Source organism: Grampus griseus (assembly GCF_964374135.1).
Source record: "Grampus griseus genome assembly, chromosome: 7".
Lineage (NCBI taxonomy): Eukaryota > Metazoa > Chordata > Mammalia > Artiodactyla > Delphinidae > Grampus > Grampus griseus.
The window spans coordinates 7,642,662-7,668,919 of NC_139001.1; the positions used below are offsets into that span (position 1 = coordinate 7,642,662).

The 26,258-nt window shown below is 45.6% G+C and overlaps 1 protein-coding gene across 5 annotated transcripts in view; it reads right to left on the reverse strand.

Annotated features, from left to right (window-relative positions):
* DIS3L2 (DIS3 like 3'-5' exoribonuclease 2) overlaps window positions 1-26,258 on the reverse strand; it is a 374,067-nt gene that overhangs the window by 99,345 nt on the left and 248,464 nt on the right. For 4 of the 5 annotated variants that reach the window (XM_082658674.1, XM_082658675.1, XM_082658676.1 and 1 more), the window contains exon 11: window positions 16,441-16,553. In XM_082658674.1, coding sequence (XP_082514800.1) covers window positions 16,441-16,553 — 113 coding nt within the window. Of the gene's footprint in view, window positions 1-14,527; window positions 14,587-16,148; window positions 16,238-16,440; window positions 16,554-26,258 lie in introns of those variants that run through there. The other variant, XM_082658678.1, reaches the window with a different exon arrangement.

Genomic DNA, 26,258 nt, shown 5'->3' on the forward strand with positions numbered 1-26,258 from the left:
AGACACAATAAAGAGTTAACTATGTGAGGTGATGGACGTGTTAATTATCTTGATCATGGCAATCATTTCACAATGTACATGTATATCAAATCATCACATCATACACTCTAAAATTACACAATTGTATTTGCCAATGATTCCTCAATAAAGCTGGGGAAAATAAAAGAACCCAAGGGCTGAGTGTAAACTTGTGACATGGTTTCATCAGACTGAAATTGCTGAATCAATGCTTCAGTAATTGAAAATACCACAACTGACCAAATCACATGTTGCAACGTTAACAGAATACTCCGATAAAACATCACTGATTTGGGGGGGAGGGGAATTGCCGAAGGTAGTGAAAGTTACAAACTTCCAGTTATAAGATAAATAAATACTAGGGATGTAATGTGCAACGTGATACATATAATGAACACTGCATTATCTATGAAAGCTGTTAAGAGAGTAAATCCTAAGAGTTCTCGTCACAGGAAGGAAATATGTTTTCTATTTCTTTAATGCTGTACCTGTATGAGATGACGGATGCTCACTAAACGTACTGTGATAATCATTTCATAATATGTGTAAGTCAAATCATTAGGCTGTACACCTTGAACTTAGTTCGATATTTCAATTATATCAATATCTCAATAAAACTGGAAGAAAAAATAATCACTGAAAGATTCACAAATCCAGATTCCCTAGATGAACACTGTGGTCAACTAGTCACTCATTCTGCAGTTTTTAAGCCCAAATTATTTCTTCCTTTTATTGATTTTCTATTCCATTATAAACTGATTCAATGGTATACTCTCTTAAATTAAAAAAAAAAAAAAGGAAATCCTCTTCAACTTATTTTCAAATCATGACTTATAGCTATCCTGGAATGTTATTTGTTTACTCTAAAATTCCAAAGACAAAATGAGTAAATCTACCTGGATGTCCTGAAGCTACTTCAGGCTCCCACCCTCCTACCTTTAAATCTATTCCTTCTTCCATGTTTTTCTTGATTAATGGCATCATCATTCACTCCCACCTCCCAAACTAAAAACGGCAGCATTAACAGACATTTATCCAACGCACCTACTGTGGACCTCCTGGATCTGCAGTGTCAAGCAACACTTTCTAACACTCTGCTAAGTAATTTTGAAGTAACAGAGCAGCAACTATGCACTAGCTGAGGTAAAGTTAGCTAGTTACGTTTCTTTATCAGCAAAAACAAAACAAACCCCAGTGATGTCCTACTCCGTGTGAGGTATCTGGACTTGTATTCTGTTTCAGCACAGTAAATAACCTTTGGTACTGAAAAGTAAATTCTAGAACTCACAGTCCACACCAGTAACAAACAGCTAATAATTATATGGTATTACTTGGCATTATTCTGACGGATGCTGTATCTTTTGTATGGAAAACCTAATGACTACCTGAAGACTTCTGGTAACAGCTTTTATAAGGCAACTACTTTTGAAAAATTTTTCTTGCCATTGCTTTTGCATCGTTTGTTCAGATGACACTATATTCTCTGTTAACTTATTTAATGAGTATTCAAATGGGATCTAAATATTTAACATTTTCTTGCATGTATCAAGTGTTTTACAAAGTAATACATATTTACCTGCATAAACATACTGTACGAAATGGAGACTTTTTTTTTTTTTTTTTTTTTGCAGTTCGCGGGCCTCTCACTGTTGTGGCCTCTCCTGTTGCGGAGCACAGGCTCCAGACGCGCAGGCTCAGCGGCCATGGCTCACGGGCCCAGCCACTCCGCGGCATGTGGGATCTTCCCGGACCGGGGCACGAACCCGTGTCCCCTGCATCAGCAGGTGGACTCTCAACCACTGCGCCACCAGGGAAGCTCGAGAAAATTTTAATACCATGATTGAACTGTAAAGATTTCACATTATTTCAGCCTTTGGACTAGGCTATGGACTGAACTCTGTCCCTCCCCCACCCCCCAAATTCCTACGATGAAGCCCTAACCCTCAATGTGACTGTATTTGGAGGTGGGGTCTTTTGGTGGTAATTAAGGTTAAATGAGGTCATAAGGGTGTGGCCCTGATCTGATAAATAGAGAGATAACTCCCCCCTCCCTGCCCTGCACACACACAAAAAAGGTCACGTGAGGACACAGCCCTCTACATGCCAGGAAGAGAGTCCTCACTAGGAACTGAATTGGCCAGCACCTTCATCTGGGACTTCTAGCCTCCAGAACTGTGAAAAAAAACAATGTCTGTTATTTAAACTGCCCAGTCTATGGTATATTGTATGACAGCCCAAGCTGAATAAGACAGAATAAACTGAGTTTGTGGGGTGTGCCTTGTTGGATTCTTCTCTGGGCTGCATTGTCAGATAATTATACCAACTGCATTTCGGTAGCAGGTTGCTCTTGCCTTGCATGCCTGTAGTCCAGGGCTTAGTACCTTTTTTTACAGATAGCATTTCTTCTAAGGGTTCAAGGCAGTATCTTATTTTCAATCATAAAGCTGAACATCTGAGAATGTAACATATTTCCTGACTTCATGTTTTAGTGTTTGTGCAAAGAAAGTCATTGCAACTAAATGTGGTACCCTGGACTCAACCCTGGAACGGAAAGATAATTGGTGGAAAAACTGGTGAAATCCAAATAAAGTATGGATTGGTTAATAGCAAGGTTCCAATGTCAACTTCTTAGTTCTGACAAACGTACCATGGTAATGTAAGATGCGAGCAAGGGGGAGAGCTGGGTGTGTGGTATATGGCACCTCTCTGTACTATCTTTGCAAGATTTCTGTAAATTTAAATTTATTTTAAAATAAAAGAGCTTATTAAAAAGAAAGTCCCTGTTCTCATTACCTGATCTCATAACTGTTATACATTTAAATATGGAAGACCTTTATGTTAATGAAATACAACCTGATCTATTTTTACATATTGGAGTTTGGGGTTAAGATTTTATTTGCAAAAAAGGCCTTTACCACTAAAAAGAAAAAAGAAAAGTCTAAAGACCATGAACCAAAAGGGTGAGACCCAGACTCATCAGCAGCACATCTCAGGAAAAACAGCAAAGGCTTTGAAGCCAGGCAGACTTGGGGGGTCTAATCCTGGGCTCACCATTTCCTGTGCAACTTGGGGAACCTAGTATAATTCTCTGAGTCTTGGTTCTCTTATTAGTAAAACAATATTGAAGATGCTCAATAAAAGTCAGCTCACTGGCCACGCCATGGTCTGCCAGGTCCTTTGGTCCCCTGGCTCAGACTTCCCTTCAGCCTTTGCCCTGGGGCCGCCATGCAGTAACCAGAGCCACCCAGGCCTGCTTGCTGCTCCAGTTCATGCACATGTTGTTCTCTCTTCCTGGAGCACCTTTCTGGATGTTTTGCCAGCTTTGTACATCGTTTAAGATTCAGCTCATCAGCATCTCTGAAACACTTACCCGGATTCCCCTGGCTGGAGCACTCCCTGCGTTTTGTATACTTCCTCCCCAGGGCCCCTGCTCTCTCAAAAAGGACTTGAGGCAGTCCTGAACAGTCACTCACTGCATCCTCCCTGCTCTCTCATGTAAGAGCGTCTACAGCTCCTACACTCACCCTAACTGCTTCTTTATGTGCCTCTCTTCTCCACTAGACCATGCTATCTTCAGGAATGAGGACTGTTTCTCTCTATCCACCACTTGACACACAGCAAGCACTTCTGGTTTACAAATGAATGGCTGACTTTCACCCAGAATACAAATCACCTATTTATTCTGTTTACTGTTTATTCCATCACATAAAACATTCTATGAAATATTGATACACGGTAGACTCCTATTTAAACATCTTTACATAAGAATTTCACAGGCAGCTAGTATTTTAAGTACAAGATAAACGGTTTTGGCTATTCTATCCTAAAACCATTGGTACACTCAGCTGCTGCCCAGGTTATAAACATTGCTTGATATCCTGTGTCTTACACAGAAGGAAACATTTTAATATTCACACTGCAATGGTCAGATGCCAAAGAACCCAAGTGCTCATGAAAAAGCTAAACATTAAAACTTTTGGGGTAGTATAATTATGCCTAATTTTTAAAGGGCATTCCTTTTAATAATCTTTCACTAGATCTTGGGGTAGGATTCAGACGGAATTCCGAGAAAACAGTCTTTATCTTTATATCCACATAGTTTTGTAAATAGACTGCTATTTCTCAAAAGAAAAGGAGTGAAGATGTTATAATTACATTTGTGGTTTGGCATGTCAGGGCCTCTCATGAATTGGGCCTGATTTCTGCCAGTGTCACTGGGACTGTGCCCCGTGACACATGGCACTTGTGTCAAGTCCAGTCCACAGCACAGCAGGGATCCCTCTGGGAGGGGGACTGGAGGGACAAACAGCCACTCTCCATAAGCTGCTTCCTCAAATGTGAGCTCTGTTATTTCAGGGAGACCCACCTAGGCAACAGCATAGTGGTCCCCGCACCCTCATCAGCTACGTGAGATCTGCCACGGTACCTGGAGAGACTCCGAGGCAGGGTCCTAAGTGCAGAACACAATGTATAACTGGGAAAGAGCAGCAGGGTCTCTCCGGCAGTTGAGAAACTGCTGGCCATCACCAGCGTCGTGCAAATGCTTACGTGCTCCCCAAGCCCCCGATAGCTCTCCCCAGTCATGGCTTTTCTGGCCCGCAACTCAGCTTCACTACTCAGTGTGGACCACGTGGAGAGTTCCTTCCAAGTTCTCAAACTCCCTCACTTTCCAGCTCTGCATACTCCACAATCGCTCTTACAATCTGCCTTTCCTGCTTTTGCAAGTCATGGCTGAGCCGTGATGGAGAAAATCACCGGACGGTGTGGAGGAGGATGACTCCCCTCCCTGCTGCACCCCATCAGCTCCCCAGTCCTGTAGGTTCTGCATTCTAAATCTCTCAAATGAGTCTTTTCCTCTCCCTCTTCCACTGTTCAAGTGTGGACATCTTCGTCTCTCATCCTAAGTCCCCTAAACCAGCAGCACAGTTCTAGAGTTGAAATTATTCTGGTTAAGGTTTCCTTATTATTCTGCAGACTTTCGCATCTTCTTACTAAATTCCACCCGACGACAATCTGCAATCCCATTTATATTAGGACACGTTGCCTTTATCTTCCCCAATATTTGATGAGCTGAATTCAGTAATTTGATTTTTGGCATGTCCTGTTAATGAAGAAAGGCCCAAACGTCTTCAATAAGGCCAAGGGGTCTCAAGAGGAAGTCAGCAGAGGGCCTGCAGACCCCATCTCCAAGGAGACAGCAGAGATGCCAGTGGGAAGCTAAGGTCTCCCAGGTGCCTAGCCCTGTTCCTTGTCACGTGATATGATTGGGAGGGGATGCAATCTGGGGGCAAATGTGAACGCTCCTTGTTCAGGATGTCCATTCTGGCCCCAGACTGAAGACATCTATTACTCTAGTTCTCCTGGGGTCTCCAGCTGGACACCACCATATTGGTCTACTCTCCTAAGATTCTGTGAGCAAAGGTCCATGTCTGCTTTGGGGTGGTCACTCACAGCCTCAAGGGGCCATGACTGAGAGAAAGGGCCCTGATACTGATCACAATTTTCCTACCTCTGGCCTCACTATTCTTCAGCCACACAGTTGCTAAGGTGATTTTCTATCTTAGTCAAAGAATGTGATGTCACTTCTCTACTTGACCTCAGGATGAAACCCAAGCTCCTTAGCCTGCCGCCCCAGGCCTCCCTTTGCAACTTCATCTCTTGCCTCCCCTGCAGCTCAGACCCCAGCAATTCCAAACTACACACTGTTCCTTGGAAGTTCCATGCTTTTTCTAGCCTCTGCCTGGAATGCCCTCTCCACCTACTTTTGTCTACCTAGAAATTTTCTACTCAAAATTTGAAACACTGCTCAAAAATCAATTGCTTTGTGAAGGCTTTCTGACTCTTGCAGAAGATCCTCTTCCACCACCAATCCAGGCAGGTACAACTTCTCTCTCCTCTGTGATGCGTCCTCACCTCGGAGCACTTCTGTAACTACAAGTAGGCCAGTGTGTAGTAATTGTTACATGCCCGCCTCCCCTGGCTTCTCCAGGGCAAGATCAGCACCTGTCTCATCTTTATAGACCAGGCACCTGGCACACAGCCGGTACTCAATAAATGCCAACTGGATGAAGACTGGTGGCACTTTAGTAACAGAAAAGGAAAGGGGCTTAAAGGGTGCTAAGTCTTCTTATGCATGTCTCGGGGCCAGAATCAAAGTTGGGTGAGGACAGAGCTTAAAAGCTGTCATGGAAAACAAGGACACTGATGATAGGACACTGCCTTTCTAAGCATTCTGGATTCGGGCTTAGGAGAACTGAGAGAAACTGATCATTTAGGTAAATTGCCCAAGGCAGCTGGGTGGGGGTACCAACAGGACTAAAATCTTATGTTAGCCTCAGAGAGCAGAAACATCTGCTAAAGCCACAGCGGGTGAGCTGGCCAAGTTCAGCAACAGGTTAGCCAGGACAGCCCTGTGACCAGCGGAAAGGGCCACAGAGGGGGAGAGATCAATTATCTAGGCGAAAAGGAACAGGAGGGAATAGCAACGACATGGGGGCTGTAACAGCTCAAGGCGGCCAGACGTCAACAACCCACTGGGGGTTCTCTAGTGCCAGGAGGGGCTGCAGGGACCCCTCCTGCCCCTTTCTGCCCAGGTCTTTGCTGGCTCCCAAACCTCCCTCACACCCTCAGTGCCCACTGGCTGTCAGAGCCCGAGACCTTGGGGAGTTTTGCTCCGGGTCTCTGAGGACTTTGAGGTTTTAACAATAAGGTACACTCAGCTAGCTCCCCACTCACATGCTGAAACAACTTAAAGGAAGGAGATAATCCATTTGCCAGCCAACATCTCTGTTTAAAGAGTTTTCTTTTTCATATCAACCCTTCCATGAATTCCAAATTTGATCAACTCTTTGCTACACAGTTTGACATTAACAAAACATCAACACTCTGACAACATGCTGGGGTCATAAAGGAACATCTTAAAACTCTTTGGACTCCACATTAAGACGGGCTTCCAATCCCAATCTTTGATCTCTATTATAAAGCAGTACCAATAAAATATCGTAGAGATTTATGGGCAAACTTTCATTTGAGCTGTTTCACACCTAAAATAACACGAGTGCTTGGGCCAATAGGCAGAAAATTTAGGTTTAGGTTTCAGCTGTTTACGTTTTCTCTTACTTTTAAAACTTATTCACTTATTTTTTAAAAATTACCTTAAATTTAACAATTACATTGTATTTTCCTCTCAGAGAAGATAGCTTGGAAATGTTAACTGGCTAGATGTCGTGTCCTTCTGAGGACAGGCCTAAATGCAGGCAGACAGCTGTCCCCTATCCTGACAGCTATCTACCTTTTGTCAAAAAGAAAGAGTGTTTTTCCACAGGATTTAAATGGACAATATATAAATTTATCTTTTCTCCTGAGTACACCCTATTGTTAATAAGAGTAACCAAATACGTATTAGTTTGAGTAAAATCCCAACAAAAAGAATTTCATTTAAAAGACAGTATGATGATTGTAAAGCAATTATACGCCAATAAAGATGTTAAAAAATACATAAATAAAAGACAGTATGATGGTATTTGGACAGTAAGATGGTATTTCGACCCAAGATCTGTTTCACTGTATACTGTACTAATCTATGGGATAATTTCCCAAGTCAAGCTTAGATTGTAATTCTGACATCAGACACTTACAAGTCAGTGACATTGAATGAAAAGAAACTGGTGCCACATTCCCTGTAGATGGGAACTCAACCGGCATCCCCACCCCCATCCCCCGACACACACACTCCCGCCCTCATCTGATGAAGTTGGGAGAAATGATTCCGCCAAACAAGACAGAACCCGGAGGAGGGGAAAGCAGCTCATCCAGCTTTCAAGAAGACTTTTACAGGCAAAGTAAAGTGCAAACAGCAGAAAAGTTCCTGGACACTGTCCTTTAAGAAACACAAATGAGTAGTAAGAAAGGTCAGAGTAGTGGTTCAAAGGAATCAGAATGCACAGCTGCTGCTGCCCAAGGCTGTGGGCTGGCGCCATTCACTCGTGCCAAGCTGGGGGCAGTGCCGGGCAGCAGGAGCCTGGAGCCGCTCGGGAGCATAGGGGCCCTTCCTCCACTCAGCTCCCCATTTCCAGAGCTGAAGAGTCCCAACTCTGCCTTCCCAAAGAGAAATTCTAGAACTATGACAATCACGAAACCAAAGGAAGGAGAAGAGCAAAGGAAACAGGCTTACTTATTTAACCCAATTTTATTTTTCTCATTTTCTGAATTTGAAACGTAATTCCTGGCTATAAAAGGAGAGTGCGGAGCTAGATAAGAGAAAGCCACCTGCTCTGAAGAGAAACCTCGAATTGTGCCGAAACTTTCTTAAATATTCGAATCTGCATGGGGAGAACGCTTCACACTTATTCACTTTATGTGGCCTGCTTGCTACTTCTATTGCTCTTCCCATTATAACGTTACAGTTTTTGTAGATAAAAGGGATTTTAAAGTCTTATCCCCCTTCCCTAAGAGGCCCTGGGCCAAAGGCTGGATTTGGCCAACTGCATTTTGGGGCAGGAGGTGTGGATGGGATGTCTCCAACCTGAGGTTATGTGAAGCGTAGTCAGTGTACAAATATCAGAGCTGTGCTCTCTGGAGGGCCAAGCTATGAGCGAGGTACCTATGAGTACTATGAGGGCCAAGCTATGAGTGAGGATTTTGATGCGGCTCCTTTGCCTGATGAGGCTGGTTATATATACTGAAAGGAGCCAGAGTGGAGGAAAAGTCACTCCCCAAAAAGCTTCAAAATAAAAACATATTTTTATTTAAGTATTATACATACACACACACACACACACACACACACACACACACACACGTCATAAAGGAAAAGCTTGATGCATTCTCACAAACTGAACACTGGTGTCATCAGTGCCCAGATCAAGAATCATTAGAAGTTCCCCTACCAGATGGGCCCTTCCCGCCCCCCCCCATCCTGACTTCTAGCTTTGCTTGTTTTGGAACTTTATATAAATGGACTCATACAGTGTTTACTCTTGTGTCTGGTTTCCTTCACCATTATGTTTGTGTGTGGAGCTGTCATTTCTTCATTCTCGTTGTATTGCATCCCACTGAGTGAACATACCACAAATTATTTGTTCATCCTATAGCTGACGGTATTGAATAGCTTCTAGTTTTTTGGCTACTTTGCATAGTGTTGCAATGAACATTCTTACACATTCCTTTTGTAACACATGCATGCATTTCTGTTAGGTATATACCCAGAAGCAGAAATGCTGGGCCACAAAGTGTGTACATACATTCAACTTTAAAAGACACTGCCTGTCTTACTATGTTCAGACTGCTATAATAAAACTATCATAGACTGGGTGGTTTAAACAACACACACTTATTTCTCAGTGTTCTGGGGTTTGGAAACCCAAGATCAAGGTGATGGCAGATTCAGTGTCTAGAGAGGGCCCGTTTCCTGGTTCACAGATGGTGCCTTCCTGCAGTATCCTCACATGGTGATGAGAGTGCTCTCTGGGGTCTCTTTTATATGGGCACTAATCCCATTCATGAGGGCTCCACCCTTGACCTAATCACCTCCCAAAGGCCCTGCCTCCTAAGATCATCACATTAGGGGTTAGGATTTCAAGATATGAATTTGAGGGGGACACAAACATTCAGCCCATAACACTATCAAACAGTTTTCCAAAGTGGTTGTACCAATTTGCCTTCCCCGCAGCAGTGAGAGTTCCCACTATTCCACATCCTCGTGGATACTTGGTGTTATCTGTCTTTATTTAAAAAAAATATTTGTTTGTTTGTTTGGCTGTGCTGGGTCTTAGTTGCGGCACGCGGGAACTTTGTTGCCGCATGTGGGATCTTTTTTTTTTTTAGTTGCGGCATGTGGGATCTTTAGCTGCAGCATGCAGGATCTTTTAGTTGCAGCATGCAGGATCTTTTTGTTTTGTTTTGTTTTTAGTCATGGCATGTGGGATCTACTTCCCTGACCAGGGATTGAACCCAGGCCCCCTGCATTAGGAGCATGGAGTCTTAACCACTGGACCACCAGGGAAGTCCCTAAATGTCTTTATTTTAGCTATCCTGTGGGTTGTGCAGACTTCTGAGGTGGGAGCTGGGTTCTCTTTCTCACACCTTTCCTAGTAGAGTAAATGCCAATTAGCTGTGACATTCCCAGGTATCGCAAGCTAGAAGATACTTGGGCTCCCTGCCTCAGGCTGTCCGTCAAGTGTTGGTAAGGTGGATACAATGTGGAGGAGCAGACATAGTTGGCAGGAAGCCACCTAGGGGGGTGAAGTTGGCAGGCCAGGGATTCAGTGACCGTTGGCACTTCCAAAGACCCAGAGTATTGGTACTAACAGACGGTTTGTGTGTACTGAAGAGGAGAGTCAAACAGCACCTTCCATATGAATGTCTTATGAGACCCAGGCTTGACTGACATAGTCCTTATTCCCATTCTTGGCCTATCAGAAATGCAAGATCCTCCTAAGTAACTCATGGTTCCTTAGGTACTCGCTGGCTACGCCATGCTACGGAAGCTCAGAAGTTGAGGCTACAGTTACTATGAATGAGGATATTAAACAAATGAGTGGAGACAACTGTGGACGAGGAATGCCATCAGTAGAAAGGGGTGTAACAGTAACAATAATTCTTCTAGTCCCAGGTTAACAGGTCTTGTCTGGTTGTGAGTGAAGGTTAGGTGGATATGAACTTGAAAAATGTTGAACAGGCCCTGCAAAAATATAAACACAAACTAAAGGCCAGCACTGTCCATATGGATAACAATGGAATGGTGATGGCTCCAGCTTCATGGCCATGGGAGGGGAGGTTAGGGAGGAAGCCTCATGTGCTGATGTTCAGTGATATGTGTGGGTAACACGTTTGTGCTGCATTCCCTTAAGCCATGTATATCCGCCCACAGCTTGGGCACAGGTGCCGTAGACATTGTGAGGGATGGGGGTCAAACAGAAGTTCTTAACGCAGCATTTAGGTTTGAACAGGTCACAGAGGCCAGATAGGGGCATAGTTGCTCTGAAACAAGCTAAGTCATTGGGGTAGATGACTGCTCAGATGAGGATAAAGCTTTCCATTCTTATTGAGAGATGACTGAAAGTTCTGGACCTTTTAGGTATCACTGTGCACAGAGGTCACCTATCACTGGTAACACCCTGTTAATTATAACTGGGTTTGGATGATCATGCAGCTTCTGACCCAGAATTTCACAGCTTAATAATCAACTCCATCTCCCTCTCCTCCTGTATTCTCATTTCTGGAATGGCCGAAAATACCTACACGGTGGTTCTGAGCACCCAGTGTAAATGGCAGGCAAAGCTGAACCCGTGAAGAAAGCAGATGTCCAATTCTCGGGGAACAGGTGGAGCTCTAGGGTTTTGATTACATGTTCTAGGCTGCAGTGATCCAGAAAGTACTGTTATGGGGCAGGGGAGAGGAGGTGCTAGGTTTCCCTGGGGAGGGCCTCCACTGGATTGAACAGATGATAGCTCTGGCTCCCATTTGGGACAATGCACATCAGAGCCAGCACTCTCTGGAGAGGGAGTAGAGGCTTCCAGACAGGACAACCTCCACCATGGGGTTGAGGACATCACTGTCAACCAATGGCTGACCAAGATGGTGGAGCCAAACTTGGGCCAGAGGCCACAGGATCCCCAGCCCCTAAAGGACATGGCTGCAGTCAAGGCCTAGAAGAGTCCCATTCTCCCCCTGCCTTTAAAATAAAAAAAAAAAAAAAGACTTTATTTTTTTAGAGCTGTTTTAGGTTTACAGCAAAATTGAGCAGAAGTTACAGAGATTTCCCATATCCCCCCCGCCCCCCACCCTATGCACAGTCCCATTATCAACATTCCTACCAGAGTGGTCCATTTGTTATAACTAATGAATCTGCACTGACATATCATTATCACCCGAAGTCCATAGTTTACATTAGGGGTCATTCTTGGTGTTTCACATTCTATGAATTTGGACAAATGTATAATGAGAAGTACCTACCATTATAGTACCATAGAGAGTAGTTTCACTTCCTAAAAATCCTCTGTGCTCTACTTACTCATCCCTCCCTCTCTGCTAGTCCCTGGCGGTTGCTGATCTTTTCACTGCCTTCATAATTTTCACTTTTCTAGAAAGTCATATAGTTGGGATCTTACAGTATGTAGCCTTTGAAGATTGGCTTCTTTCACTTAATAATTTATATTTAAGGTTCCTATGGAGGAACCATGTCTTTTCATGGCTTGATAGTTGGTTTCTTTTTAGTGCCAAATAATATTCCATTGTTTGGATGTACCACAGTTTATCCATTCACCTACTGATGGACATTTTGGAGGTTGCTTCCAAATTTTAGAAAATAAGAATAAAGCTGGGCTTCCCTGGTGGCGCAGTAGTTGAGAGTCCGCCTGCCGATGCAGGGGACATGAGTTCGTGCCCCAGTCCGGGAAGATCCCACATGCCGTGGAGCGGCTGGGCCCATGAGCCGTGGCCGCTGAGCCTGCGCGTCCGGAGCCTGTGCTCCGCAACGGGAGAGGCCACAACAGTGAGAGGCCTGCGTACCGCAAAAAAAAAAAAAAAAAAAAAAAAAAAAAAAAGAATAAAGCTGTTATAAACACCCATGTGCAGATTTTTGCATGGACATACATTTTGAACTCCTTCGGGGTGAAAACAAAGAGTGCAATTACTAGATCATATGGTAAAAATATGTTTAGTTTTATAAGAAACTGCCAAACTCTCTTCCAAACTGGCTGCACCATTTTGCATTGTCATAAGCAATGAATGCGTTCCAGTTGCTCCACATCTTTACCAGCATTTGGTGCTGTCAGTGTTCTGGACTTTGGCCAGTCTAATAGGAGTGTAGTAGCATCATTACTATTTTAGTTTACATTCCTCTAATGACATATGATGTGGAGCATCTTTGCATACGTTTATTTGCCATCTGTATACCTTCTTTGGTGAAATATCTATTAAGGTCTTTTGCCTGTTCTCAAATGGGTTGCTCATTTCTTTATTGTTGAATTTTAAGAGTACTCTGTACATTTTGGCTCATAGTCCTTTATCAGATGTGTCTTTTGCAAATTTCCCCAAGTCTATGGCTTATCTTTTCATTCTCTTGACAGTGTCTTTTGCAGAGCATAAATTTTTAATTTTAATTAAGTCCAGTTTATCAATTCTTTCTTTCATAGATTGTGCCTTTGGTGTTGTATCTAAAAGGTCATTGCTGGACTTCCCTGGTGGCGCAGTGGTTAAGAATCGCCTGCCAATGCAGGGGACACGGGTTCGATCCCTGGTCTGGGAAGATCCCACATGCCGTGGAGCAGCTAAGCCCATGCGCCACAACTACTGAGCCCACGCACCACAACTACTGAAGCTTGCCCACCCTAGAGCCCGTGCGCTGCAACTACTGAGCCCATGTGCTGCAACTACTGAAGCCCTCATGCCTAGAGCCCGTGCTCTGCAACAAGAGAAGCCACTGCAATGAGAAGCCCGCACACCGCAATGAAGAGTAGCCCCTGCTTGCCACAACTAGAGAAAGCCTGCACGCTGCGATGAAGACCCAATGCAGCCAAAAATAAGTAAACGTAAAATAAATAAATAAAATAAATAAATAAATAGTCATTGCCAAACCAAGGGCATCTAAAATTTCTCCAATGTTATCTTCTAGGAGTTTTATAGTTTTACATTTCACATTGAGGTCTGTGATTCGTTTTGAGTTAATTTTTGTCTCTTCCCTTCTGAGAGGTTAGTTATTGGGGTGGACAGGTTGGAAACGTGAGAGGAACTTGGTAAATGCTAGAAATCCTAGGAACTTTTGGACTGTCCTGGAAGACTTCTGTTCTAGAACTGCCAACACCTTTGTGGGCACCACATAGGCACTTTGCTGGAAATGGAGTCCAGGGATTCTAGAACATACCCCTCCTGAGGCCGGCATGAAGACTGCTGGTGTAAGTGGTCCAGGACCATGTATGTAAGTGGGGGAGTAATGGATCTGTACAAGGCAGGGTTGGGGAAATGAATGATGATTCCACTGTGCAGCAACCCTTCTGTTCAGTAGAGATTCTGTGCTTTTATTGCTAGCAGACGGCTGGGCCACTCAAAGGCCAAATGACATGGTCTGTTGGACCTGGCAGAGGTATGTATGGAAGTCCATCTTCCACATGTCACACATGCCGCCAGGTATGGCTGAGGTGCCAGGAGTCCTAATACTGTGCCTCAGAGGACAGCAACAGAAGGTCTTGGGTTTATGGAATGGGTGAAAACCTTAGATGATGGCCGTGTTGAAGCTGTGGTAGTTCTGGCAGAAGTGGGCTCCACAGGCAAGAGGGAGAGGCTAAGAAACCCTTGACAGAAGTTGGTGCCTCTATTTGTAGAGAGCCTTGGTTTCAGACTTGGAATGAAATTATGCCGTAACAGTTGGGTGAACTTACAAGCCTTGGGCCCCAGGCCAATCATGCATTTGGAATATGGTTCCTCTGTCTTTGTGTCTGAATAGACCCCTGGCAGATGGTATATTCCAGGAAATGATGTGATGGGGAGGTGGTAGGTATGGCGGTGGTGCCACAGGGTCATCCAGGAGAACCGATGTGAAGTAGTCAGTGACCGTTTTCAGATCTCTAGCTAGGAAAAGAAAACAGCCCAGGAGAACACTGCCTCTTAAAAAGATCTGCTACCACCCTTAGCATTGCCAAGATGACACTAGTCTTTCCCTACGGCCATGGCCCAGTCATAAAAGTATGGAGTCAGGTTCCTGGGACTCTAGGGGTGGGGCGTTTTCAGAGTGAGCAGCACACAGACCCCCCCAGTGGCCTCCTTGCCAGGGTCTAGACAGCACGTCCACAAAAGGGCCAGTGCATACCGGAAACCAGCAGGAAGTGGGGATGCGTGTGCTCAGGAGCATGAGCTTCCCAAGCCCCTGTTTGGAAGGGGTGGAAGTGAAGAGAGGCCAGCGATAACTAAGAGCAGGGGAATGCTGTCCTGCAGATGTGTCTCAGTGCTGTGCCAAGATCTGCAGGTTCATAAAGGTCAGGGGCTCGGAGAACCGCCTTTCCAGGGCCTCTCCAGGATCCCTATGCTGCTGGTGTTCTCAAACCTACAGCCTGGCACCCCACGAGATACTTCCATCCGGAGCAGGCAGCAGGCTGAATTTTCCCAGAAGTTAGAGAGGGAGGACCCCAAAGTACAGTGGCCTCCCAGGACATGCTGCGAGTGAGGGCAGTGCTCAGAGCCTGGCTTTTCCTCTGCCAGCTGTGTGGGCACACAGGCGTGCTGGCAGTGGGAGCTGCCAATCAGAGCAGGCAGTGGAGGGAGACTGGGTAGCTGTCTCCTTTCTCTAGGTGATGACGTTTGGAAGTTCCCAGAATGGAGCAGGTTTGGCACCTGGGCTGCTTTCTCGCCCCTGAGAGACGGGGCCAGGTGGAGGGCTCCCAGCTGCCAGAAGGCCATGGGATACGTGGGTAGACGGAGGGGATACAGCCCTCACCTAAGTGCAGTCAAAGTGCAAACATCAGAAGTCATGTCCAAGGGCATGGGAGGAGGGAAGGGTCAAGCCAGTTGTATGTAGCAATCCAAAACTGGATCACCGGGTTCAAGGAAGTTAGGAGGTGAAAGTCATGATACAGTCAGTGATGTAAGATGAGCCAAATGAGCAGATGAACAGACTGTCAAATGGAGGCGGGAGAAGCCTGGAGAGGAATTCATGAGCTTCAGTGGGGGAATAACTCAGGTGTGGTCTTTTATTCACCACCAGGCCTAGGGCAGTGCCTGGCGCTCATCATTAAGTACTTGTCAAAGGAGGTCTAGAGAGACTCGGTGACTTACCAAGAGAGGCAACATCAGGACTAAGAGGAAAAGCCCAGACTTGGCTCCCTTTGCTTCTGCACCTCTGGGATGTACCAGGTTACCTTGTAAGGGGCAGGTCAAGAGCAGATCAGCCCCCACTCTTTACACCAGAGTTCGAAACTTTTTCTTAAAAGGCCACTAGTAAATTTTCATTCCATTCTCCTACAGTAGTGTGACGTCACCTCAGACATTACGTAAATGAACGGGTGTGACTGTATGGCAATAAGACTTTACAAAAACTGTGACCGGTGTGGGCCGAGTTTGCTGAGCCCCACTTTGGAACAACAGTTTGAAAGTCCCTCGTTTCTTTCTGAAGCTGACCAGTTGTCTGAGCTACTTACATGGCAGGGCCAGTCTGAAGGCCTGAGATGAGTGCCTGTGTCCTGCCTTGAGAACGCCTCAGTCTGGCTCCTCTTGGACATACAAGGGCCTAACGGGAAAACATACAATAACCGAGGGCAAACACTTTTCCGGGGAAAACCATTTTTTAAAGATCTCACTAGATGTGAGAAAAGATGTTCAGACAAGATTGCTGTCCCTCATGGATGTTTTTAAGGAGAAACAAACAAACAAAGGAAGATGATTAAATAGAAGCACATCTTTCAATCCAAGAAACTGGAAACTGATTTTTACCTTCTGAACCAAGTAGACACTTGTAGCTCTCTCAGCAGCCACTTTATCCAGACTGGATCCCTCAGGAACAAAGTAACTGACGTCAGCGATGTGAACTCCCACTTCAAAGTTGCCTGTAGATGCACAAGAAGGTTGATCAGCCTGGAATGGAAGGCAAGGGCAATCCCTCCTGGGAATCCATCCGGAGAAGGCATGTCCCTCCCAGAGGTCACAGGGCTTGGAGTACAGGCTGCCATTTTCAGGCTGGCCCGGTGCGCCACCTACCCACTGCGGTGTGCGCTATATTTACTTTCCTCATTGTACTGCCAACAGATGATGAGATTTTTATCCCATTAACCATTAACCATTTTTATCCCATTAATCATTTATCACATTAACCATTTTTACAAATGTTTACCATTTCTAAAGGCTTCTTGTCTTTGAGTAAACATCAGTAGACTTGTAAAAGAAGACTCATTTTGGATGACGAACAAATCCTTACAGCTCACTAGAAGGAGTTAATGCCTAAATCCTGCAGCCCCTGCCCCTGAAAGCACTGCCGTTCCTGTCTACCCCGGCCACAGCCTTTCCTCGGCCCCATGGCTGGCCTTCCTACCTTGATTCCACCCCCTCCCACTTAGCCCTCCACACTGTTGCTAACACCCCTCTCGTACCCATGGGTCTGCTGATGTCGCTCCTTAGCCTGTTACTCGTGCCCTTGCCCGGGCTCGCCTCAGTCCACCTCGCCAGCCTTATGGCTCATCCTCCACATCCTCTCCATGCAGCTGTCATGGGAAACTGCTTTCCATTCCCAGAACGTATCTTACCTCATCCCATTCAGATGCTTGCTTGGCTCATGCTTTTTCTTACGCTTGGGATAATAATCACAACAGGATCTGCCCATCAAAATCCTTCCTACCTTATAAGGGTCAACTGAAAGAGAATCCCAGGACAAGAAGAGATTCTCTGCCCTCTGTTAAAGCACCTAATCCATAACTGAAGATGCTTCTCGTCGTCTTCTCTTCAGAGCTTTCATCACTAACAGATATCACAGCACATCTTTATTGGCTCATGTGTTTACTGTCTGCCCCTACAGTGCAGGCTCCAGTAAGGCAGGGCCTTTTGTGTCAAGTCCACTGTTGTAGGCCCAGTGCCTAGAAGAATGCCTGACACACCATAGGCACTCAATGTTTGTTGAGTGAACGAATCAACAATTTGTTTGCCTACTGTGGTAAAAGACCTACTTTTTTTCCATTTTAGAATTGCCCTTTCCCTTCCTGGTGGAGTTGTTTTTTCAACAGACCCCATCTTCTCTCTGAGTTCTACCAGAGACATGGTCAGATGACTCAGGCTGGTAGAATCATACCTAAAGTGGGCTTGGGGGCTGGTTAGGTTATACATTTAAGATTTCCTCTTGAACATCCCATCAATCATCTATCAGATGGAGTATATGTGATCATATGCACACAAAAATGCATATAATGGACAGAATATGGAAAAGAGTACACATGTGAAATGGCATATAGTTTGCAGAGGGGAAGCATAATGGGCAGACAGAAGCACACTGATGACACAAGCACAAAGGTGAACCTGCTGACAATTTAAGTATGTGCTTGATGGAATTCCGTTATACTCCATTCCTGTTCATAGTGATTGGTCTAGGCACAGGCATGTGACTCAAGTATCAAGAGATCTATTCTGAGCCTGTTTTCAGGGATTGATACAGGCTTCAGAAAAGAGGGTCTCTCTCCCAGGACCCTAGACAATAAGTCTGGAGCTGCCAAGGAAACATTTTTGCCACATAATCATGCGAATATAGAAAATAATAGGTCTAAGAAATAAAGGGAGGATCATGATGACCTCATTTGAACTCCAGGATCCAGCTGAACTTGAATTCTCACTAAAAGAATCCTGACTGATTCCCAAGTTGACTCAGAAAGAGTTACTGACACGTCACCACTCTTTCCTCTGGTTACCTGGATAATCAGTCTTAAGGTATCTCACATTTTAGCCTCAAATTTTGTAGCCATTTATTGTCCTCCTATTCCTTCTTCACTGGGAGATGATTCTTCCCTGTTTTTAAAATGGAAAAATGTTTAAACTTGGGGCGGTTAAAATAAAAGGTTCAGGGATGGAAAAGAATTTAAGATTCCCCACTCTCATCTGTCTCACACTCCTACAGGGCAGCATTGGGTTTCTCCACCCAGTCCTGTAACACTAATACATTAGGGAAAACCCAAGTCCATCTAAGAAATACTGGCTGCTATGGGATAACAGAATAGACTTATTTCCCACAGAGGAGAGGGCTGTCTGGAAAGCTGAGGAAAACCAGCGTGGCTCAAAGTTCAGCTGCCTCATCATGTGAGCCATGCAGCTGTGTTGCTGGGTCACTGGGAGCAGTGAAACCTGCCCCGCAATGATCGAGGAACTCAACCCTAACAGAATTCGGCCAAGCGTCTCAGACGGCTCAACAACTCCCAGTTTTGATATTACAAGTATCTAAAGCCAACACTTGGAGAAGGTAAAATAAAGTGTCTTCTTCTGAAGTCAGAATTATCATGCACGAGCCCAACAGGTAAATATTGACCAAAGGACAAGAGAAGGATTATTACATCATGATATAAACCATAATTTTAAATTCAGTCTGTGTGTTGTTACTACACATGAACTTTCTGTCCTTAGTCAAAATTGACAAACTGACAAAGAGTTCATTACAGGAGATAAAACATGAAGGGGGCCAATCCAAACATATTTGAGAGGCTTAAATTTCAGAATTCCCAGAAGAGCCTCTAAAACCAGCAAAGAGAAGCGCTCTTATTCTCTCCTTCGGACCTTTTTTATGGAAACCCTAAGTAAATATTTTATTACATATATTTACATAATGTGAACTTGCGGAACTCCTGAGGTAGTGGCACTGAAGTTTTTATTCTATGAAAGAGAAAATATAAATCCAAAAGGTTATGTAGTAAACGCTGCCAAAACACCCAGGACCCGTTTGATGTTTGAAATGCGCTGTGTCTGCCATAGAAAATTATACTTCGAACATTTACATTAAAAAATATTCATCTCCTGGGGTTAAGGTGAGTCCTGCGAGTTCTGAAGAGCTGGGGAAGCACCGGAAGGAAGAGTCCTCAAGGCCGGCCATGTCTGGCTCACTGTGCACAGGGCCCACAAACTTAAATACATGCAAATGTTCCTCTTTTTTTCTTTTTTTTTTTTTTAATTAATTAATTTTCTTGGCCACGTTGGGTCTTTGTTGCTGCGCGCAGGCTTTCTCTAGTTGCGGTGAGAGGGGGCTACTCTTCATTGCAGTACGCAGACTTCTCATTGCGGGGGCTTCTCTTATCGCGGAGCACAGGCTCTAGGCGCAAGGGCTTTAGTTGCAGCATGCGGGCTCAGTAGTTGCGGCACGCAGGCCCTAGAGCACACAAGCTTCAGCAGTTGCGGCGCGTGGGCTCAGTAGCTGTGGCTCACGGGCTCTAGAGCGCAGGCTCAGTAGTTGTGGCGCACGGGCTTAGTTGCTCCGCGGCATGTGGGATCTTCCCAGACCAGGGATTGATCCCGTGTCCCCTGCGCCACCAGGGAAGTCCGCAAATGCTCCTGTGAATGAACTTGAGTGGACACCAGAACTGCTTCATCCAATTAAAGCACTAATAGGACGTAAATAGGGGCTTAAGAACCATCTCTTCTAAGCCAGCCTCCCAATCAGCTCAGCCCCATTTCAACTATGTCCCTGCCAGGTGGCCCTTGACATACCCCCGGCGAGGGGTCGGGCTTGAAGCTACTTGCTCTACTTCTGAAGGGCTCTGTTCGTGGGAAAGTGCTTCCTTACGTGGATCCACGATGCCTGGAAACGGAAGCACTAGATTACTCTAGCACTGGGCATCCATAAGAGGACCCCTCTGTTTAAGGCACTCACAGTCTAATGCGGTTGGCAGATACACCAGTGTGGTGATAATGTGGTATTACCAGTGCTATGACAGAGGAAGGGTGCAAAACCTCATTCTGTGGGAGCAAGTTGAGCTGAAATCTGTTTTTACTTCAGTGAGAACATGTGAAAGTGTTTTGTAATCTACAACAACAACATGAACGTAATTTTGACAATAATGATGATAAAAATGATAAGGATAGCAGTAGTGACCATTTATTTAACATCTCTTTTGTGCCAGGGGCTCCACACACATTAATGTACCTTTGACAAGAGCCATATAAACCGTGTTTCACAAATGAATCATCTGAGGCTCAGAGAGGCTCCATGTCACTTGTCCAAGGTTACCTCGCTAGTATGCAGTAAACCCTGGATTCAAAACCAGGTCAGACTCAGAGCCTCTGTTCCTTTTATTACCACCCCCTGCCCCCCAACCACTGTCATGGTAACTCCAGGACAAGATAATACAACCCAATTTTTCATCTCAGTGGGTCACAGCTAGAAATCCCTCCCTATCTTTTATGATTCAATAGAAGCCACATTCTTGGCTATGAATTCAGAAGTTCTGTCAGAGACTTCTCCCAGCCCTGTTCCCAGCCACATCCTGGTTCCCACTGCCAATCTCTTTAGCCACTCGCAACAGGGACTCATTACAGAACAACCACTAAGCCGTCAACTCTAGTTCTATTTAATTATAACTCCTTAAGATCTAACAATTCCTTTCTACATTTCTTGTTTACAGTCATCTCTACCTGGTGGCAGAGTGACTGTCCTAAGTACCTGAAAGGGTCAAGGCTATTACAGGTGGGAAAGTATCAGGCTTCCCTTACCGGGAGGGAGACCAGGGCCTTCCAGACTTCGGTCACTTGAGTTCACCTTTACCCACTGCTGAGACTGGACTGTGGTGACAGAGGCTCTTCTTGACCCAGTAGGGGCACCCCTTTTAATCCGGAATATAGGGTAACAACGTTGCTAAATATACCTCATTTAGCAAAAGCAAAAAATAATTGCTTCTGTTCAGGTCCCTAATGTCGAAACCTTTTTAGGCGTGTCTTGGCCTGACCTTCAGAGGACATCTGGGGCCCGGTGATTTCTCCCTCCTCTGGCTCCAGGCCCCACTCTGGGTGCCTGCCCCTTCCCAGGCTCCTCTTCCTCTCCTTGCACCTTACATGCTGGCATGCCCGGCTGCCTTCTCTTCCAACCCTACCCTTTCCCCCTGGGCTGTCTCATCCACTCCCAGGAGTTCAGGCAGCAACTCTCTGCTTTAGGCTCCTCTGTCGGTGCCGTCAGCCCAGACCTCTCTGAGCTCCAGACTGACGTACACAAGGGTCTACTGGGAACTGCCACTTAGCTGTCCCCTAGGCACCTCAGCCTCATGCCTCCAAGAGTCCCCACCTCCAGCAAAACCATTTCTCTTCCTGTGTTCTCCGTCCCAGGAAATGGGATCACCTCCACTAAACCAAAAAAGGCGCCGCGACTGCCCCAAACTGAAACACCCCAGGTTTGTCTTGGCCTGTGTTGACCCATCACTGAACTCCCCTCCCAAACATCTCTGAAATCTGCTCATCTCTCTTCTCCCCACATCACCACTTTAGTCAGGGCCACCACTGCTTCTCTCAAGGACCATCTAACAACCTGTGTGTGGCTCTCCCGCCATTTCTCAAACCCGTTTTCCACACTGAGGGTAGTGCTCTCTCCAAAATACAAGTCCCCTTGTCACTCCACTGCTTAAACCCTGCGGGGCCCTCACTGCCCCGGGCACGCAGCCCAGACCCGGCTTCCAAGGCCTTACTGGGCTGGCTTCTGCCACCGTTCCAGCCCCTCCGGCTTGTTTCTCCCACCGCTGCCCCCCCCCGCCGCACACTGTGCTCTATCACTGCTTCACAAAGAAGTAATGACAAAATTCTTTACCACGTGGGTCTGCCCTGGGCACATTCAACTTTCCTGGCCCCAAGCCCTTAAGTGCCAGAAACTGTAACAGAACTTCTTAAGCTGCTCAAACCCATCAGGCTCCACACTCTTCTCCCTCAGGGTGTTTTTCCCGATTCTCTTCCTGACGACCTCCACCAGTTCTGCAGAGCACTGTGTAAAGCCCACGCCCTCTGGCAGGCTTTCCCCGATGACCTAGACCAGGCTCCCCCCTCCCGACTTCTGTGTCTTCCTACGGCGTCTGACACCCTCCCTGCAGCCCTCCCCCGACCCCAACCCCCCACCACTCACTGCAAGGGGGTCCTGAGGTAGGTACCCCCTCCCCACCCCCCGTAAGGGGGAAGTATGAAGGGCGGCGGAAAGCCTGAGCGCACAGCTGGTATATGACATTTACTGAATGAATAAGAAAATAAAAACATAGGGTAGATTTGTTGCCACTCCGGGTTGAAAGGGCTTGTAAACCCTGCCTGGTCTAACCGTAGAGTTAGATCCCCATACCTCCCCACACCGGGTCTTCCCAGAGTGTGTCCAACTTTCGCTTGCACACCTGACGTGCCTGAGAAACCACTACTCGCTAGTATAGTCCACTCCACCCTCAGACAGCAACGACAATGTAAAAAAAAGTCTCCCCCGTAGAGCCAAAACACATCTTCCTAGAGTTCCCACTTGGTGGCCCAGTTCTACCCCATGGGGCCGCCCAGAACAAGCCCATCTCCTCAGGGGATAGCAGTCTGGCTTCGAGAAATGAGTGAAGTGGCAGATCTCTTCCAGCAGGGCAGGCTCTACTTTGGGGATAGCACCAGCTTTGAATGTTTACATAGTTAGCACATAGCCCCCTGGATCTTCTCTCCTTCGGGCTAAGTAGCCATGTGGCTTGGCTGTGAGTCACTATTGTAATCCTCAACATCCTCCTCCCAAACATGCTCCTAATAACCACCTACATTCACTCAATTAGCCACTCAACACATACTTATTAGGCTCCTACTATGTGGCAGGTACTTTTTTTTCTAGGCTCTGGAGACATACAAGTAAACAAGACTGACAAGCTCCCTTCTCCTGTGGAGCTTACATTCTCGTGGGGAGAGAAAGACAATAAGCAAACAAATAAATGATAAGATTACTTACCACAGTAGAAAGGACTTTGAAGAAAATAAAACAGGGTTAGGGGACTTCCCTGGTGGTCCAGTGGTTAAGCATCTGCCTTCCAATGCAGGGGACGCAGGTTCGATCCCTGGTCGGGGAACTAAGATCCCACATGCCGTGGAGCAACTAAGCCCATGCCCTACAACCGGAGAGCCAGTGTGCCGCAACTACTGAGCCCACGTGCCACAACTAGAGGGAAGCCCACATGCTGCAACGAAGAGCCCGCGTGCCACAACAAAAGATCCCGCATGCTGCAACAAAGATCCCATGTGCTGCAACTAAGACCCGATGCAGGCAAATAAATAAATATTAACAAATAATAATAATAAAAAAAATTTTTTTTAAAAAAACATAAAACAGGTGAGGTGATGAGAATGCCTGGGACCTACCTCGGATTTAGTTTGGAAAGGTCTCTCTGAGGAAATAGACTGAGACCTGTGTATACAAAAAGGATGTCACATGATGACATGGGGGAGAGCATCCCGGGCAGGAGAACAACCAGAGCAGAGGTTTGAAGGTAGGAGCAAGCTGGGTGCATCTAAGGAACAGAAGATTGGAAAGGAGAGAACTGGAAGCTAAGAGGCTAGTGAGGTAGATGGTGGCCCAACAAGAGATGCTCTGATGGGCCTGGACGAAGCATTTAGATTTTATTTCAAGTACAGTGGGAAACCACTGGGGAGTTTTAAGCAGAGAAATGACATTAGCTGGATATACCACATTCACTTCCTCATGCTGTCAGTGCCTCATCCTGCATACCATGGTTCTACGAATGCACCCGAGGTCACACTGGACTGAAAACAGCCTGAAGAAGACCACGATCTCTCAGGAATGGCACCGACAGGCAAACCAAGTCAAGCAATCCTTCAGTGACGTAATACGTTTGGTAAACAAAGGTAGATTATGAAAAGAAGCATGACCTACTAGACACACTGACACATGCAACAGATATTGGGCTGCCTGACCCACAGACTGCTTTCTATCCAGTCTGCATGACAGGAACATGCTGCTCTTGCTTGGGTCACCCTCTTGACCTTGTGGCCAGTTTTCCCAACAACGTGAGTCTTAAAAGAGTGAGAAAACAGCGTTCTGAGAGCTCAGAAAGGGTAATACAACCAAGAGGACTGAGAGCAAGGGACTTCCTGCTGTCCAGACATCCCCAGCAAGGAGGGGCCTCATGTAGGGCACCACATCCAGCCAGAATGCAGGTCCTGACCTTATTTTGATCCCACTGAATTTTAGAGACAGACTCCATCGCTGAGAAGCAATTGGGCTTGGATCACCTTGTGGTCACACAACAAACTCCATCTTTTAGTTGGGGTAAGCAAATTCCCTTTGACTTTGGTGGAAACACTGATTGGACTGCCAGGTAAGAGGGACACCTCAAACTCTGATGTCTTCCAGTTCTGTGTGGTATTTGGTTATGTAATCAAATGCAAAAGTTGACCACTGGTACAGCAAGCCATGGCAGAAGTCCATGGCCATGACGTGGTGATGGTTTGAGAATATTTCAAAAGCTTAAAAGGGGTCAATGTAAAAAATTCTGGGACAAGTAAATCTGAATGCATTGTAAGGTCCCCAGGCTTGAGAAGGGGGTTGTACAAGATGATTTCTTAGGTTCTCCTGAGGCCAGGATTTGAAGAGCCTGTGGACTGGTTTTTTTTTTTTGTATTTTCTTTTTGCCACCCAGCAAAGGGTTAATGAGGAGCGTTAGTTACAAACTCCTTAACTGGTGACCTCACCTCCTGGAACCAAGCAGCTTAGAGAACCTTTTTCCTTCATTATTACAAAGGGCTCTATCAATCTGCAAGTACTCAACTAAACTGCCCACACAGCAATTTTTGTCATGTTCAATCTAATTCTCAGGAATCTAAGTTTAAATTTATATGAACAGCATGGAAGAGGAACACCCAGGTAGTAAATTCCACTTTTCCCCTTCCAAATGATTTGAGCGATGGCCTCCTTCATTAACAGGAAAGGAATGAGGAGCTGAACATGTGAGGCTGGCACACCCAACGTCTGGGAACTTCCAGGAGCGGGGAAAGCCCAGGTCAGCCGGTCAGACCTGCGACAGGGAGCCGAGCACCGGCTCATGAGAAGTTCTGAGTGCAGGAGGGCAGGCGTTTGATCCTTCCTCATTGCCAAAAGAGAGTGAAGTCAGAAGGGCCGAGAAGGACCTTCGAAGGCAGTTACGAAGTTAGCAGGTCCACGTAAGGGCTGGGAGTGGGGCGTGGGGTACGTGGGATGTGATTGGGGTGGACTGGCCATGGCTTCAGGGTTGACGGGGCTGCAAGAGGGAAACAAGGGGTTTCATTATACTGTTCTGTCTGTTTTTGTGCATGTTCAACATTCTCTATCCAAAAATTTAAAAAAAAAAGGTTTGTAGAGGTTGAAGTCAGGAAAGAAAAAAGTTGAAAAAGTAAAAATCCAGTTAAGTAAAACTAGCTACAAGTTTTAAAAGAAAGACAAGCCAACAGAGGCAGGAGAGGGTCACCACTTACGAAGAACAGAATTAAAATGTCCCCAGTGATGATCTCTGGAGGCTGAGGATATGGGGACTGTTCCTTTCTACATCATACACATTTGTAATGTTTCCAGCTTTCAAAGGCTGCAGAAAGGAATAAAGATAAAAAGTATAAAATAAAAAATGTAAACTGGCTTAAAAATGACTGGAAAGAAATATATCAAGATGGTAACAATGGTTTTCTCTGAGTGGTAGGATTATAACTTTCTCTTTCTGCTTATATATAAATTCTAATTTTTATATCATAAATGGGTTACTTGTTTCACTGTTTTGGGTTTTTTAAAATAAAGAAACACCAACAAAGTGCTGTGTTCCCCC